The sequence below is a fragment of the Alternaria hordeiaustralica genome, assembly GCF_023758085.1.
Source record: "Alternaria hordeiaustralica strain BMP 2776 chromosome Unknown scaffold_3, whole genome shotgun sequence".
Lineage (NCBI taxonomy): Eukaryota > Fungi > Ascomycota > Dothideomycetes > Pleosporales > Pleosporaceae > Alternaria > Alternaria hordeiaustralica.
The window spans coordinates 654,267-672,095 of NW_026056775.1; the positions used below are offsets into that span (position 1 = coordinate 654,267).

The following is a 17,829-nucleotide window of genomic DNA, read 5'->3' on the forward strand; positions in this document are numbered from 1 at the left end:
ACAGTATTCGGCAACTTCCCACTCCCTCTCTCGCAGCCGCATTGCTGCCACGACGGCGCCCCAGGAATTGCTTCTCACCTTCGACTCACCGCACGCAGCCCCGCACGCTCGTTTCAGGACCACACACGCCCGCTGAGGCAGCGGCATCGTCACCTGCGCCGTAGCAGCGAGGCGGGACGCATTGCTCCGCGAAGGAGGGGGACGCAGACACGTCGGGCGGCGCGCTCCCAAGGCGGCAGAGCATTGGGCATAGGCTCTCGCTATAGGCATGGACAGCAAGGGTCGGCAATCTTCCGCCGGCAAGTTCTTCGGACGACGCCTGCACAAAGACAAGGACAAGCACACGGGCGACGCCAAACACACGACCACATCCTCCACCGACAGCCCCCCGGGGAGCTCCCATGGCTCGCTCTCGTCACGACACTCACACAGACACTCCATCGGCGGCGCTTCGATAGACCAGCGGCCCGTGTCCATGACGGCCGAGGGCATCTTCGCGCGAGCCGGCCCCGTATCCTCCATCGACCCCCCGCGAGACGACGCCCTCAAGAACGCCGAACCGCTGCCGCACCACCTCAACAAGGGCGGCGGCGACTTTCATCAGTATCCCGTCTTCAACGCCACCGCAATGCCCCAGAACGGCTACTCCAACCCGGGGCCACCGCGCCCTCCGCCCCATTCGCTCGGCACCACCATCGCCTCGAGCAACCCAGGCGACCGTGGCGTCTCGATGCAGCAGTGGGGCGCGCGCGGGAGCAGCAGGGACGGCAACTACTCGTACTACGCCGGCACTGACTCCTCCAACAACACGCGCACCTCGTCCGACCAGGCGAGCATCTACAGCAATGACTCCAAGTCGCGCGGCAGCAACGTCTTCTACCCGCAGAACCCATCTCAGAGCACCATCTCCTCCATAGGCCTCGATGCCGGCAGTCTTCTCCCCACCGCCGTGTCCACCCCCCGCGACTCGCACCGCCATCTGCTGCACTACAACTCCTCCTCGCCCTCCGCGTCGCAGACCTCGTTCAACCAGAACACGCTCAGCATACAACGACCGCCAGACCATGTCGTAGAGAAGGAGTTCATGAACCTCATGGTGAAGCGAGGATGGAAGAGCTTACCAGAGCAGGCGCGGCGGCAGATGGAGGCCTACAAGATTGACAAGAAGTGGACCCTCGTCTACCAGGACAAGCTGGCCGAGTTCAAGCACGAGGAGAAGAAGCGCCAGACGCAGCGGATAACCTACGGCGGCCCCGGTGCCGGTGGAGGCCAAGACATCCTCATGCGCGCAGAAGAGGAGGGCTCGCCCGAGTGGTACGTCAAGAAGGTCATGGACAACTCCATATCTATAAAACAGATGTCGAGTTTGGAGATCAGTCTGCGAACACAGCCCATCGCCTGGGTCAGGGGCTTCATCGAAGCGCAGGGTCAGATCGCCCTCACGAATGTCCTGGCCAAGATCAACCGCAGGAAGACAACAGGGCCGGCGCCCCCTCCCAGCGTCATGGCGCAAAAGGCGGAGAACGACGTCGAACGCGAATACGAGATCATCAAGTGCTTGAAAGCGCTGATGAACAACAAGTACGGTGCCGACAACGCCCTCAACCATCCGTCCATCATCCAGGCGCTGTGCGGCTCTTTGATCTCCACACGGCTCAACACACGAAAGCTTGTCTCAGATGTATTGACTTTCCTGTGCCACTGGGGCAACGGAAGTGGACATGAGAAAGTACTGCAGGCACTCGACAACCTCAAATCACAATACGGCGAAAGCAGTCGTTTCGATGCATGGATGCGCATCGTCGAAGTCACGGTCGACGGCCGTGGCAAGATGGGCTCCATGGTAGGCGCTTCAGACGAAGTCCGCAGTGGAGGTATCGGCGTAGAGAACCTGCTCATGGAATACGCCATCGCGACACTCTTCTTGATCAACATGGTTGTGGATGCCCCGGAGCGCGACCTGCAGCTTAGGATGCACGTGCGAGCCCAGTTCACAGCATGTGGCATCAAGCGCATCTTCAACAAGATGGAAGGCTTCCAGTACGATGTCATCGACAAGCAGATCGAGCACTACTTGGACAACGAAGCTGTCGACTATGAGGATTTCCTTCAGAAGGAGAACAGCTCCATGGTCGAGGGCGTGGAAGGCGAAACCAAGGATCTCAACGACCCTCTGCAAATCGCAGATGCTATCATGAGCAAGATTGGTGGCACTCGCGCGCAAGACTACTTCACGTCAGCTATGCAACACTTGCTGTTGATGCGCGACACGGAGAGCGAGGATCGATTACGCATGTTCCAATTGGTGGACCAAATGCTGAGCTACGTGGCTATGGACCGCCGACTGCCAGACATGGACCTCAAGCAGAGTCTGAACTTCACTGTGCAATCTCTGCTTGACAAGCTGTACACCGATTCGGAAGCCCGACAGGTTCGCGATGAAGCAGTCGAAGCACGACAGATAGCAGACTCGGCTATTGCAGAACGCGATGAGATGAAAGCGCAGCTGGAGCTGGGTGCAGATGGCCTAGTCTCTAAGCTGCAGAAACAACTTGCGGAACAAGAACGTATCATCGAGCTCCGTGGTAGGCAAGTAGAGACGATGAAGGCCGAACTAGCGGAAATGCAGAGGATACGAGCACAAGAGCTGCAACGCAATGAACTGGAGACGCGAGAACTGTACTTGATGCTTAGAGATGCTCAGGACGTCGCAGCGTCGGCAGCGAAGAAGTCTGGTAAAGACGGGCTCGCTACCACCGATCCAGCTCAAATGCAGGGTATCATGGACCGCGAACGTCTGATGAACAGACTGGAGATCCAACTGCAACGAGCCAGGACACAAGCAACACTGGAGGGCAAGTCCCTGCAGATGCAGCCCAGCGAGAAGCTTAGGGAACTGCGAGAAAAGATGGAGGGCGACATGCCTGGCATGACCGAACAGGGCTATGGTGGCCTCGAAGCCAGCTCGTTCGGATCAGTACGTGCCAAAAGTGGAGTGCCCCGCAGGAAGCCCCTCCCTGGCCTTCCTGGCCAGATTGGTGAGGATGCTGAGATGTCGGAGATGGACGATGATGATGCTGTCATCGAGAAGCCCCGTCTGATCCAGATGCACAAGCCAAAGCTCAGCACTTCGACAGCCAATGCCCTCATGGCGGATATCACGGCGAACGTCAAGCGATACGAAGACTCTGATGCCGAAGGGGATGGCGTTACTACAGGACCATCGCATCCCAGCCTCGAATCCGACTCACCAAAGACACCTGGTGATAATGAGGCACCCAAAGCCAACATCCCTCCACCTCCACCCCCGCCTCCTGGTGCCCTTGGATTCTCGAACAACATTCCTCCTCCGCCTCCTATGCCCGGTACTGCTGGACCTCCACCACCTCCGCCGCCACCGCCTCCGCCAGGCAAACTTGGCTTCAAGCCCGGAATTCCTGCACCACCTCCCATGCCTGGAGATGGCAGCATGCCACCTCCTCCACCACCGCCACCACCAATGCCAGGTGCCAAACGTCCTGGATTCATGCCCAAGGCGCCTGGATTTGGCGCTGCCCAACAATTTGCTCTTTCTGGACCGCGACCGAAGAAGAAGCTCAAGGCCCTGCATTGGGACAAGGTCGACCAACCTACTACCACTGTCTGGGCCACTCGCGGTCTCAGCTCGGAAGAGAAAGAAGAGAAGTACCAGGAGTTGGCAAGGAAGGGTGTTTTGGAGGAAGTCGAGAAGCTCTTCTTGGCAAAGGAGATCAAGGCGATTGGCAAGAAATCTGGCAAGAAGGACGACAAGAAGCAGATCATCTCTCGCGACCTCATGCACAACTTCCAGATCAGTATGGCCAAGTTCTCATCGTACGGAGTTGAAGATATCGTGAGGATGATCATCCACTGCGACAACAAGATTCTGGATGATCCTGTCACTATGGAGTTCTTGCAAAAGAACGACTTCTGCGATATTCCCGATAACACCGCCAAGCTCATGGCTCCCTACTCGAAGGACTGGACTGGACCCAATGCTAGCGAGAGCAAGCGCGAACAGGACCCGAACGAACTCACACGAGAGGATCAGATCTACCTTCTCACTGCCTACGAACTGCACCACTACTGGAAGAGCAGGATGAGGGCGCTTGCGCTGACTCGCACTTATGAAACTGAGTACGACGAGATTTCCAACAAGCTGCTGGAAATCTCAAGAGTATCCGAGAGCCTGCGTGATTCGTCAAGCTTGATCAGTGTTCTGGGTCTCATTCTCGACATTGGTAACTTCATGAACGATGCCAACAAGCAAGCCAGTGGTTTCAAGCTCTCTACTCTGGGGCGATTGGGTATGCTCAAGGATGACAAGAACGAGTCGACATTCGCCGATGTCGTTGAAAGAATCGTTCGCAACCAATATTCTGGATGGGAAGGCTTCACCGACGAGATCAGTGGCGTTGTAACAGCCCAGAAGATCAATGTCGAGCAACTTCAGACCGACGCCAAGAAGTATATCGACAACATCAAGAACGTTCAGATGTCGCTAGACTCTGGTAACTTGTCCGATCCGACCAAGTTCCACCCAGAAGATAAGGTCGCCATTGTTGTACAGCGGAACATGAAGGAGGCTAGAAGAAAGGCAGAGCAGATGCAGGTCTTCCTGGAGGACATGCAGAAGAGCTACGATGATATTATGGCGTTCTACGGTGAAGATCCGACCGACGACAGTGCGAGGAGGGATTTCTTTGCGAAGTTGGCCAACTTCGTCCAGGAATGGAAGGTAAGTCATCAACAATCCTCTGTTCTTGTGATCGCAATGCTGGCTTTACACGGCTTGGTTATACGTTGCTATGAATCAATTGCTAATTTGCTTGTAGAAATCTAAGGAGAAGAACACCACTCTCGAAGAGCAACATCGTCGCAACGAAATCTCCATGCGTCGCAAACAAGCGCAAACCGCAAACCCTCTCTCACCCAACGCCCTCTCCTCGGACTCCGATGCTCCCAAATCACCCGCATCCACCGGTGCTATGGACGACTTGCTCCAGAAGCTACGTGCTGCTAAGCCCGAAGCAAGAGATCAACGCGATCGCCGTCGTCGCGCCCGCTTAAAGGACAGGCACCAGGTACGCGTGGCTAGTGGCCAGAAGATCCCAGAGATCGGCGTCAACATGGAAGATGGTGGAGAAGGTGCCGAGGGTGAGGACGAGAAGAACAAATTGCTCAGTCCCACCAGCGAGACTGCGGATAGCGAGGCTAGTAGCACCGCTGGTCCTGCAGCTGTCGCTGCCGCCGGTACCGCCGAAGCAGACATCGCAGACCGCGCTGCTGCCATGCTGGAAGGTCTCCAGTCCGGAACTGGCCTAAACAAAGATGGATCACTATCCGTCAGGCGGAGAAGAGAGAGCGCGGACACGGAAAGACAACGAAGGAGAAATCGACGCAATCAAGCATCCGCCAAAAGCGAAGACGGAGGCATCTTGAGCCCGACTGCTATACCCGAAGAAGGCGAAAGTATCATCGACGGTGATGGCGCCGCCGACCAAGAAGGCGACGAATCAAGAGATCCCACGACGCCAGTCACAGTCGTCCACCCACCGAGTCCGGAATCAAAGGGGAGAGATCTACCTACTCCACCGCCGGAGGAAGGCTGAGAGAGCTACGTTAATACCGCCACGTTGTCACGTACTGGGGGCGCTGCTTGCACTATCATCGCTGTTGTAGCAAGGGAAGCCATACACTTGGAAGGAACGGAGGGGAAGGAAGCCAGTTGGGAAAATAATTTTCGCGATAGCCCCATTTTCGACTTCGATACCCGATCGCCTTGTTTTTTTTTTTTACTTACTTTATTTTGTCATTTTCCTCGCTTGAGCAAACTATAAGCTTTTTTTTTTAACTTTTTACACAACATGGCTGTCTCTGCTTGTTTTCCTTGTCTTGTATTGTAATACATCTGGAGGGACCTACTAATGCATCGCTTGCGTCCTTGTGATGTTCGCTGGCGTCGTTTTTTTGCTTGGTACTGTTATTGTAGGGAAGGTGACGGATGGGTATGTTTGGATGATGGGATGGATGGCTTGGTATGGGTGGGCGAGGAAGGAAGGTTAGATATCCTGGGGAAGGTATGATGGGGGTTATAGGAATTATCTCGTCATCTTTGTTTCTTCGTCTCTGTTCATGTGATGTTGGAAGTTGGGAGGTTGGCGTTGGGAAATAGCGGCATGAGGTAATTCGCGTCAGTGGCGTTAGGGTGATGTATATGGGTGGTTTTGGTAAGTTGTGTGTCGTCCCTTCCTCTTCAATGTGCTGGGGCTGATGTTATTCACAGCGCGGGGCATGTTCGGCGATGTGGGCCTTCTGTGTTCAGTTCCTTACTTATCCATGGCTCCCGTTTGTCCGCGGTCGGCAGCCTCGTCATTGGGCTACTTGCGTGCTGCGTCTCAATTGTTCCATTCATTCCCATCCCCTCTCTTCCGATCCGCAACTGGCGCATGTCTTGTCGCTCAGCCCAGGTTTCTCTATAACCACGCCATTACGTCATCGCATGCGATGTAACGTGAATAAGGTCCGTAAGACTGATGCTCTCCTCTCGGTCACTCGCATGTGCGTCATTTCTTCTTCAACGCACTGCTCAAGGCAGCAACGTCAACGAAAAAAAAAAGATGGATTCCGTCGTTCGTTTCGTTCATGTGAGCCTCCAAAGTAGCTCACACTTAGATCTCGAGATCTCCGTATCGTTGTGGATGCTTCGTATCCAGGACCGCACTTCACAGACCGTCTCGGGTTGAAGCTCACTCTCCAGGGATGGTTTTCGTGAGAAAGAGGGTCCCCCTGGCACCATCGCTACTGTCGAGTAGGTGTTGCTGGTGGGTCGCAACACAAGCTTCTGGGTCATCAGGCCTAGGCCCTTGAGCCTAGACGTTCTGCCCTCGCAGAGTCATATGTGGCACACCTGACGCTGTGTGAGTGTAGGTGGGAATGATTGGAAGAGCTGCTTTGTAAAAGATGGAAGAAGTTGTTAGTAAGTCGTTGCGTCGCCGCTGTTTTAAGGTAGGTGGAAACGATTGAAAGAGCTGCTTCGAGAAAAGGGAAGAAGATGTCAGTACGTCGACGCGCCGCCGCTTCTTTGGGTAGTGCGAAGGCGAATTAGAAGATAGCACTGCCATGGGGAGCAGGTTGGCTGAGGTCGAAACTGGAGGCGGAGAGGACAGGACTCTTATACAGGGAGCCCGGGTAGTGCAAACGCAGGCAGACGCGCTAGCCTGGTCGGGACTGGAATTCATTGCTCACCATTGCCCGCACGAACTAGACAGCCTCTTGCTCGCCGTCTCTCGTTCGTAGATACGACAATAGTGATCTTGGAATTGCTCAATCCACCAAGCTGTCACCAGATATTGCCACCGCCATGGCTTCTGACCGACCTCGAGCAGCCAAACGAGAAGCGCCTTCGTCCCAGCGCTCCGGACGTCATCACAATAAGCCCAAGACGCTGCACAATGCAGCCGAGTTTCGCGACAAAAGAGCGTCCAAGAAGAAGGGCAAGACCGACAAGAAGGAAGGAGTGCAGGAGAACCCCAAGGCTCGCTCCAAGCATTAAGGTAGCTGCGAAAGAAGGAAGCGTGAAGTGTCGTATTCGTACTGTTGTCATCACTAAACAGCCCACTCTAATGTTTGAGCCCAGCGTCAAGAACCAAGGCTTATCTCAGGGCACCGTGCTCGATTTCCTGTTGAAGGAGGAGGTAGCTTGAGCCGCTTTGGCCGGCATTGACGTTGAACATAGTCGAAGGAACGCATGTGTAGATAATGAATACATGGCCTTACTGTATCGTTCTATCATTGTAGTAGGACGCATTACCGAGTACAGCCAAAAGCAGAAGAACATTGTGGATGCTGTTAGAGAACTGAGACGCCTACATCAACGTCGTTATTATCCTTCGCGCACTTTGTAGCCGTGGTGCGTTCTGCAGAAGGTTCTGTTCAGTTTCTTCCGAGCATGAGAACGTGATGGGTAAACCCAATGGGTATTCGTGAAGTGTTTAAATTACTAATGACATCGTACTACTGTGTCATACTACCCGCCGCCTATCCTTTTGCTAGACTATGGTATATAAAAGAAAACATGACTAGCATGTACCATCAAAGAGAGTCGTGAAGTGCTCATAAGGAGATAATAAAAAGGTATCGTAACGCCCAAAAATGCTCACACCGTGCAAATTACCCACACCGTCTACCACTTGAGGCGGTCGAAGAGGTTGCGGCTTCTGACATCCCTCTTCTTGCTGCCACCAGGCAGCGCACTTGTGCAGTCGATCAAGTCTCCCTTGTTCTCAACACCGAGCATGCTCATCTTGACCATTGCGCTTACGAATGCTGAGTCCCACATACCCTTGCTGGCGGCAAAGGCGATGAAGGGGCCGGCAGTAAGGGGGTTCTGTGCTAGGCTCTTGTCGGAGGGGAGTGTGAAAGGAGCCCTGCCACGCATGGTCTCGGAGTAGTACTTGTTATCCCAGGTGCCGACAGTGGAGTCGAGGGCAGAGCCAGCTTTGGAAGGGTCGGTGAAGCGTTGTTTGGCAGCAGTGTGGGCGCCGATGAGAGCGGCGAGGTCGTAGGGTGAGAAGCCTTTTTGCGCTGGGAAAGCTGTTAGCTATGAACATGTTGAAGACTAGAGATGTATGCTTACCAAAGAGCCCAACTAAGTCCTTTGCATTGGCGTGACCGCTAGGTAGAACACCGAGAGCATTCGCCTCGCTGGAGTCCTTGCGGCCAACCTTGACGGGAATAGTGGGTCCTCCAGGACATGTCTTGACTGCATGTGCGGCGGCAAATTGGATCAGATCGGCAACACCGACCTTGGTCTGGGAGGCGACATTGGCAAGGTTACCGCAAAGGCGCTCCATACCGCGGTTCTCATTGTTCGAGCACTCGTTGGCGAGGATGAGAGAACCGTCGCATGCGCCGTTGAAGCAGTCATGGAATGAAGATCGGATGGCAGCGCGCGCAGCATCTGTGCATTGGCCGTCCCCGAGGAATTGTTGGGTGAGGGTGGAAGAGATTTGAGTCCAGACAGCAGGGCATTCTTGCGCAGGTTCCTTGCCGCCGCCACCGAAGATGCCGTCGAATATGCCGAAGATCTTTGCAAGAGTACGCTTCTCTTGTACTGGCGCTGGTGCTGGGACGGTCCAGTCTTCTTCCCGAATGGTGTAGTTGGAGTAGGCCTGGGCTGTGCTGGCAGCCGCAAGGCCAGAGATAAGGACGTTGCGAATATACATTATGTGTGAAGAGAAGATAGTGGTCCTATCGAGTGAGTGTCTAGTAGGATGAAGAATAAGATAGGATAGGTGAGAAGTGCCGAGAAGCGAAGAGCGAATGACTGTGATGACCTGAGATGATAATGGTAAGAAGAGAGCGATGAACATTTCTCTTTATACACTGTAACATGTTTCCGAGAAGTGGCAAGAATAGCAGCCGCGACTCATGCTTACACCTAGCACTGTATGAGTAGCTGTCTCCTCTGACCCCGATTCCCATGGGTAAGCGTTGAAGAGAGGTGCTGGAATAGATGTGACAGGCCGCTAGAGCAATGGTGAGGAAGACCCACGCTACTGTTTTGGGAGTACGGATATACGCCAATATGTGACCGGTGGAAAGCTCCTGCTTGAAGCGTGACATGTTTTAGCGAACATGCCCGTTATGCTCAAGCTTACGATGTGGTTCCCGGTCATTCACCTCACGAGATGTGGTGCATCTGCTCATGGTCATTGATCATCGTGCCATAATTCGCCAACTCTGCGTGGCGATCATGTGGTGGATCTCACTCGCAGCAGCTTCAGAGCTATGAGATGCATGCAATGCTGCCGGTACTGCATTGTGCTGAACAACATCGATACTGCTTTGCAGAGCCTAACCCTCCGATGAACGTTTTCTGGTGTCGCATTAGCAAACGGACCGTTAGTTTGGAAGGTGATACCCCTTTCTGTCGAAACGAGAGAGTTCTAAAGAAAGATGTGGGGGTGTTGTTTATTGTTTCAAGACAGCTTCAGACTAGTGAACGTGGAGGAACTGCAGTGCCGATAAACGATGATCAACACGGCCCCGCGGTTTGGGCCATGGACGCCCTGCGTTTGAGGCGCAGGGCAGGGCTTGTGAGCCTGACCATATGAAGTCTAGAGTCGCGAAGTGGTTGATAATGGGCTAACGTTAGCGACTTGAGGTTCCTGGCATCGGTGCGGCTAGCACGTGTCGCGCGTGTTGGCTTCGCCTTCGGCAGGTAAGCTTGCAACTAGACACTGCCGGATGGCAATAAGTCTTTGTAAAAAGAGGTTGATAGAACTCTTTCGACGTTGCCAATTGATTGAGTAAGGTGGAGACTGAGATCCGTTCGTGTTTGCAATCCTGCGCTTCGGAGAGGGAAGGCCGCTCCGTAGCTCTCACGCAGGGTCTTTGTCAAGCCCTGTCAACTGTTAGAGATACAACCTGAACTCCACAGCCAATTATCTCAGGCCCAATAGTCGGCTTCCTGTTTGACGATGCGATAGCGCTGATGGTGTTGCGGACATGCATGTCGGAGACCCGAAAGTGGAAATCCCTATAAGGATAGTCCAAGAAGGCGATCCTCTAGCGAAACCTTCTCTTGCCGAATTGCACCCTTGCAATTACTCATGACCCACCAACTTCGCGAACGCAACTACGCTTGCGACTCAAGCCCTCTGCGTCGGGCGATGGAATTTCTGAATTCGACGAACAGCGTGAAGCCGTCGAACGAGATGGCGCCACCCGCATACCGCTTATCCGTGATGTGCGCTCGTTCGCGCTATTGAGGCGGTGGAATTGTCAACAGCACCACCCACCGCCTCGAGGTCGCGACATGCGACGTGGTGTCCGAATCACACGCGAAAACCCGCACATGTCGTACAGAAGGCGAGACCGACATCCACGCCTATCCCTCCATCTTCGAGACGAACGCCACAACCCATGTATGGCTGCGCATTCACCCTCCGGGCTCTTCCGCCTCGCACCGCTGGCACAACCCCGGTCAGCTATCGGAATACATGAACAAGTGTCGGCATGGAGTTGGATGATATCGTTGGACAGCATGATTGGGGTGTGTCGAGATGCGGCTGCTAGATGGGTGAGATGGCACAAGCTTGCTCTCACAAAAAACGGCGATGAGGAGAAGGGTGGGGTCATTGCGACGGCATTAGTGATAACAATGCAGGTCAGTGTCGCGCAATGTAATGGGCACGCAGAGATGCGGTCAAGCAGAAGCTTGGGAACAAATGGACAAGACGAGCTGAACGTTGAGGCGCGTGTTGAGGTCCTTCGCGGTTTCCTGTTACGCGAAGTCGCGTGATTCCGCGTTTGTAGGAAGGCGCGACCCCACCCTCGAAAACAACACAACACGTATTGGATCACGGGTGAGTACTAAATGCAATCAGGGCAAGCAATTATGGAAAATGTATTCTGAGCCCCGAAAGCTGCCGCAGCGTCGTGGACACATCACAGCGTTAGTGCTGACGATCTGGCCACTCACGACACATTTGCTCAAAGATAACATGAGAAGACTAAGCTACCGATGAGCGCGCTCAAGAGGGGTAGAAAGCTCATTTGTGCGACACGGCATATATTGGAAGACGTTCCGAGGTCTAGCATGTGCCTTGTCACATGTACTTCGCAACTCCATACCACAAGCCTATCGCTACAGCCACAACAGAGGCGCCCAGCGCAGCGAAATTGCTTTCTGAAAGCGAAACTTTCGACCCCGAAGCCGTGAAAGCGTCCCAATGCGCGTACGCCGGGAACATACACTTCAGGGTAAAGTTCGTTTGCGAGCGACTACAGTTTATGTTAGCACGCTGAAGCCATTGGCATAGCTTGGTCTGGACAAGCAGAACTTACGGATACATGGTCGAATTGTAACCCTCCTCATCCATATACCAACTCCGACAACCCACAAAAACGGTCTTTTCCAGATCTTTCTTCACACCCTTGGTCCACGCCGTGACGGCCTGTTTCTTCACCTCGACGCGGTCGACCTTGCCGCTCAGGATTGGTTTGATCATCTTGAGAATATACGAGACCGTATTTTCGCTCGTGAGGATGAGTGAGTGATGGCCATTCGCCGTGTTCGGTCCGACCGCGATGAAGAAATTCGGGAACCCATCGACGGCCATTCCCATGTATGCAGCCGGGCCTCCACGCTGCTTCCATACTTCTTGCAAGGCTGCTCCGTCGCGACCGTAGACTGAAAGTGGGTGCAACCAGCGGGTCGCCTCGAAGCCGTTGGCGAGTATGATGACATCGGCGTTGATGCGCTGTTGGCCGGATGTAGCCTTCCCATCGGCACCCAGAATGAGCTCTTTACCATCCACAGCTTGGATGGGACGATTGGTAAGCGTAAACTTGGAATTCTGCATGCTGGGCAACCACTCAGTATCGAAGACGCGTCTCTTACATCCATACGGATAGTCTGGCGTCATGATATCATGGTACTTTTCCGGCACGATTTCCTTCATCATAGCCAACTGTTGTGTTTCGATCGCAGCCCGCCACTTCTTGTGTTTCATTTGGAACACGGTTGACCAAATGACTTCCACCAGCAGATATATCAGGACGCGGTTTACATACCCGAGGAATGGAAGCCACTTGTAGACCGTGGGTGCGTATTTGGCGTATTTTTCTTTTCCGAAAGGCTCGGAAAGTCGTGGCATTACCCAGGGTGCTGATCGGCCGATCTGTGTTAGGGAATTGACTTCGTAGGGCTCTTTGAGTAGAGACGGGACTATCTGTGCAGCGCTACATCCTGTTCCGAGTACTACTACGTCTTTTCCGTTGAGATCAATGTCGTCGCGCCAGCGCGCAGAGTGAAAGACGTCGCCTTTGAAGGTATCGCGCCCTAGAATTGAAGATGGCCATGGATTCGGCTCTACAAGGATTCCCACACAACTTATCACTGCTTTGGCGCGCACGACTTCTTCATGCAGGTATACGGACTCGCGACCAGAAGCGGTTGCTTTGTCTTCTCGATCTCGGGTGCTAAGATCCCCGGTACCAGGAACCAGGTGCTGGAGTGTTACCTCCCATTGCGCGTCGGCCTCAACCCAGCGGAGTTCCTTTACGTCGGTGTTCAGCTGGATGTGAGAGGCCAGTTGATACTTGTCCGAGATCTCGTTGAGATACTCGCGGAATTCTTCGCCGGTGGGATATAAGCGTTTCGAAACGTAGTTTGGTGCGAAGGAGAAAGAGTATAGGGAAGTAGGCCTTGTGATGTTCAATAATCGTCGTTACAAGCTCGCACAATATCGCTTACACGTCGCATTGCTTCGTTGCAGTCAGTGTTGTTCCGATTATCGTGTATGATAAGACTTACTACTCCTGGGTACCTGTTGATCCACCATGTCCCTACCACCGATCGTCAATCAAGGCAATTATGAGATCGCTCTTTTGACGAACCTCCAATACCAGACTGGCGATCAACAATCTTGAATTCTTTCAGTCCGAGCTTTTGCCTCAGTTGACTTCCAGCCGCGATACCTGTTGCACCCGCCCCGATGATCAAGACGGGATGATAAGTTGTTTTGCGTTTCTTTACGTTATTCGGGCTCGTCATATTGAATACTAGGACAAGAAGCACAATACAAGATACGACATCAATCAAGAACTCGTGTACCTATGTGCGCGACTGCTAACACACGGATTTGAAAGCAGGGTGTTGGGCGCCTGATGCCGGTGGTAGATTAGCCGCAGGCGTGAATCCATGCTGCAACCTAACTGCTCGTTCCCTCGTTTGATTGGTCATATACGCGGGCGCATCCACCTTGGGGCGTAGGATCGTGTTCCTGCAGGATCAAGTTTCTGACGAGACGGGACGAATGCGCCGTTCGGCGTCCGTGGATTGCGTGGCTTGATTGCGTGGCTTGATTGCGTGGGGAAGCTCATCGTTAACAACATCGTGAATTTAACCCTAACCAGGGACATATGTCATCCTAGCACTTCCATGCCACTATGCAAAAGTCCATCCAGAATACCCTCGCAATGCCCAACCAATAATGCCAACATCGTGAGACAAGCTACCAAACCGCGAGTAACGCCATCAAGAACATGCGAAAACTATGTTCACTTCCCACCAAAGATCCTCTTAATATCTGCAAACTTGACAGGCTTAACAAGGTACATGTCCACACCTGCCTCTTGCGCATCCTGTTGATCCTGCGCACTCGCGAGTCCAGTCAATGCGACGATATGCGATTTCGGCAAGCCGTTCTTGCTCTCGAATTGGCGGATATTACGTGTACTTGTCAGACCGTCCATGACGGGCATACTCAGATCCATGAGTATGAAGTCGAAAGGGCGGGCTGGCGGTGAAGAAGACATGGCTTCTGATTTGTACGTTTCAAACGCTTCGAGACCATTGGTAGCTTCCACGTAGCGTAGATTCTGCCGTTTGGCGAACACGACGAGGAGCTTCAGATTGATGGCATTGTCGTCTACGAGGAGGACACGTGGATTGAAGTATTCACCGCCTTCGCTGTGGGTGGGACTCAGAGGGGTGGTGGTTATTGGGAAGGGACGCGGTGGCGGTGGAGAAGGGTATCCGGCGGCCTCGTCAGCCTTTCGCGTTGATACATCTTGTGGGAACATGTCACTGAGACTTCGCTGAGCCGAGGCACGAGGCGGTGCAAGAGTCTGAAGGTTGGGCTGGACTAATGAGGAGCTCATCGATCGGCTGATGTGTCGCTCGTTGTTGTGTTGTGAGGCGCGTTTCTGGCATGATAGAAGTGTCCGGGCGAGCTTTCGAGGTCCGCAGCTGTGCGTGTCGTCAGTAAATTGGTCTCAGACTTGCGTAAGGAATACTCACGGCTGTGTAACTATTTCAATGATCCAGCCCAGCGCTTCGATTTGTCTCGCAAGCTGAGTCTCTGCTGCTACTTTCTCTGCAGTATCTGTACAAACGCAAACTACTCCTAGCGGTGATGTGTTATTGCGACTGGCATTCGAGTTCTGCATCAATTGGTAGAGAGAAGGCGAGTCGATGAGCAGAAAGTCGATGTCGGTGACCGAGATGTCAGTGCTGGCGTGCTTCGAGGCGACGATCTTCATGTCAAAGTTCTTGCAAGCGTTTTCCATGGACTCCTTGGTTTTTAGCCCCCGCTCGCCGCCTTGCGTGTTAGTCATGTCGCAAACGATGGAGACAGATGTGCCCTTCAGCTCTTGGGGTGCTCTGACAAGAGCATGATCTTGGTGGGCATTCGCCTTGGAGCCAATGGGTAGACGTATGCTGATCTTGATGACAGTACCAACGTTATGCGTGCTCCTTACTTCAATCTCGCCTTTCAGGGATTCTATGATCTGCTTGACGATCGAAAGACCCAATCCGGTACCGGAGCTGAAAGGGTCTTCTTGACTGAATGGCGAAAATAACTTTGTCCGCTGGTACTCCTGCGACATTCCCCGACCGGAGTCTTCCACACTAAGAGATAGGTCCATGAAGTTGGCGGAGCTTTTTTGCTGTATCATGTTGATAGCAATATAGCCAGAGTCGGTGTATTTGAGCGCGTTCCCAAGTAAATTCATCACAATGCGTCGCAGAGCACCGGGCTGCGATCTCACGATCCAACTGACGTATGGGGCTACGATCAAAGACACAGCAACAGAGCCATGTGTATCTCTGCCTGCCACTTCGTTGCTGCTATTCGTGTCCTGGAGGGACGTTGTTGCCGCCTTGCTCTCAGCTTGATCGTAGATTGCGGCTCCTTTGATGTGATGTGTCTTCCTGAACGTGTGACCAGCACACACAGTGTCGCAAACTTCCTCGACTAATTGTGCTAGATCGAAGTCGGACGTAACACCAAGAATCGAATTATCAGAAGGCTGTCGCTTGTTTCGCCCCACGCTTCGCTTGTTCTGACCAGAGACTTTCTGTAATTTGTTGATTTTTGCGTAATCAAGCACGTGATCTATCGTATCGAGCAGTGTCTTGCCGCAAGTTTCGATAGAAGACACCAAAGACTCTTGGTACGCCGATGCCACCGTCTCGCGTAAGAACTCGACAGATCCAAGGATACCATGCAGGGGCGAACGCAGCTCGTGTGATATAGACGCAATGAATGTGGTTTTTGCACGATCCGCTTTCTGCGCATTGAGTCGTGCTACTTCGCTGGTCACTGAGTTCCCGAATGCTTGGAGATATGGGAGTTCGTTATCCGGGCTCATCAACCTTCCGGCTTGGGTGGTCCAGATAAAGCCACCAGCAATCCATCGTTCCGTAGCCGGGCACCAGAGTGGCAGGAAGATAAGGCTCCTAACCTTTGGCAGAACTTTGAGGAACTCGGTTGGGATGAATCTTTCTCGCTTTTTGCGCGTCTTCTTGGTGTTAGCGGCGGGTTCGTCGACTGTACGATCCGACTGTTCTGTCTCGGAACGTTCAGACTTCTCATCAGAAGAGTTGATGCCCATGCCATCCTCATTGTAGTTGAAGAACTTCCCGTACGGATATCGATGGATATAGCGCTCCATGGCAGCTTCATTGAAGCTGAAGTCTGTGTGCACTAGGGCCGCATTGCCTTCGCGTAAAGATAGTCCGACCACAGGACAGGCCTTGCTGTCAGTCCCATTTGCATCGGATACGCCATCCGCGTCGACGACTGTCTGTTTCTTGTGCCTTCGTGAAGCCGTTGAGTCGCCGGTATCAGTGTTGTGTGTCGCACTCTCGTCGCTGCTACCGGCTGTGCGGTTGTAGTCGTAGAGATGGGTTCTTATCCCAGCGGTCGAAGTGTCAAAGAAGACGACACCATCGGCCTCAGTACTCTCGCGAATTATACGAGCGGCGCTGTGGAAGATACGAGCTGCGTCGGATTCGGCGTCACGCTTGCGGTGAGCTTGTCTGGCAGGTACAGACGTGTTGTGGCCTTCTTCTTCGTCAAGGGCTAGTAAGCGCGCGTTCTCGGTCTGCTTCTCCATAGTGGTGGGCCGGTTGCCGTCTTCTCGACTGTCCTGTAAAGAGGAGCGCTCGATGAACTGAGTCAAGCCACGTACCATGCGCTCACCCTTGTTGCGGTCCATGCTGTCTTTGGCCAGCTCGAGGTGCTCCATGACGGCGGCGGAAACATCTTGCATGAAGCGCAATTCGCCAGCACTGATTCCATCGCGAGGCTTCTCATCAGATACAGCATAGACGCCAATGCGGTGGCCTGCTTTGGTAATGATGGGGACGCCTGCGTAGAACCTCACACCAGGCTCACCCTTGACATAATCCCTATCGGCGAATCTTGCATCTAGTCTGCAATCAGGGATGACCATGCATTCGCCAGTGTAGGTGCTCCCATCGTCCTCCTTTGCCGTGTAGGTCGACGAGAAGGTGTGGTAACAGACAGCATCGGTCTTGGTCAAGATGGCATTGCCCAGCCAGACCTCGTCTTCGGGCTCTTCGGCGACGGGCTTGAACAGCGAGAGGGTGCGCGTGGCCTCGGCAAGAATGTACTGGTGGTGCGCGTCGATCAGCGATACCATTGCCCGCCGGGTGTCGAGTCGAAGCGTGGCGAGCTGCGCAAAGGCAGTCAGTGATCGATCGCGCGACGTCTGGGGTTGGAAGCCAGAGTAGGTCAGGCCTTTACCAGAACCGTCGGCAGCGTCAACCAGGCTCTGTGCATCGAGCCATGGGCGGTAGTACCTGTAAGCATCCTTAGCTGCAGCCGAAGCGTTTCTATCGCATAATCCAAACCTGTGGAGATCGCGCTCGCGGGCTGCTTCTGGCCACGAGTAGCCCATGGTTCTAGTATGTTCGTGGGGGATTCAGCATGTCCTTCTAGTAGCACAACATAGCAGAGTATCAGTCCCAAGGCAGAGGCACAACGGTGG

General features: G+C 53.6%; 4 protein-coding genes across 4 annotated transcripts; 1 reads left to right on the forward strand and 3 right to left on the reverse strand.

The window, feature by feature from the left end:
* Window positions 1-268: 268 nt before the first annotated feature.
* J4E84_002382 (uncharacterized protein) lies at window positions 269-5,630 on the forward strand (the record flags this gene model as incomplete). Its single annotated transcript, XM_049385007.1, has 2 exons — window positions 269-4,756; window positions 4,854-5,630. The coding sequence occupies 2 exons, from the start codon at window positions 269-271 to the stop codon at window positions 5,628-5,630; spliced, it is 5,265 nt and encodes a 1,754-aa protein (XP_049247030.1).
* Window positions 5,631-8,203: 2,573 nt separating this feature from the next.
* Window positions 8,204-9,245, reverse strand: J4E84_002383 (uncharacterized protein; the record flags this gene model as incomplete). The annotated part of the gene is made up of 2 exons (XM_049385008.1): window positions 8,204-8,604; window positions 8,657-9,245. The coding sequence occupies 2 exons, from the start codon at window positions 9,243-9,245 to the stop codon at window positions 8,204-8,206; spliced, it is 990 nt and encodes a 329-aa protein (XP_049247031.1).
* Window positions 9,246-11,867: 2,622 nt separating this feature from the next.
* On the reverse strand, window positions 11,868-13,582 carry J4E84_002384 (uncharacterized protein; the record flags this gene model as incomplete). Its single annotated transcript, XM_049385009.1, has 2 exons — window positions 11,868-13,162; window positions 13,426-13,582. The coding sequence occupies 2 exons, from the start codon at window positions 13,580-13,582 to the stop codon at window positions 11,868-11,870; spliced, it is 1,452 nt and encodes a 483-aa protein (XP_049247032.1).
* Window positions 13,583-14,088: 506 nt separating this feature from the next.
* On the reverse strand, window positions 14,089-17,739 carry J4E84_002385 (uncharacterized protein; the record flags this gene model as incomplete). Its single annotated transcript, XM_049385010.1, has 3 exons — window positions 14,089-14,779; window positions 14,831-17,641; window positions 17,693-17,739. 3 exons carry the CDS (start codon window positions 17,737-17,739, stop codon window positions 14,089-14,091), a joined length of 3,549 nt encoding a protein of 1,182 aa, XP_049247033.1.
* Between the last annotated feature and the right edge of the window lie 90 nt (window positions 17,740-17,829).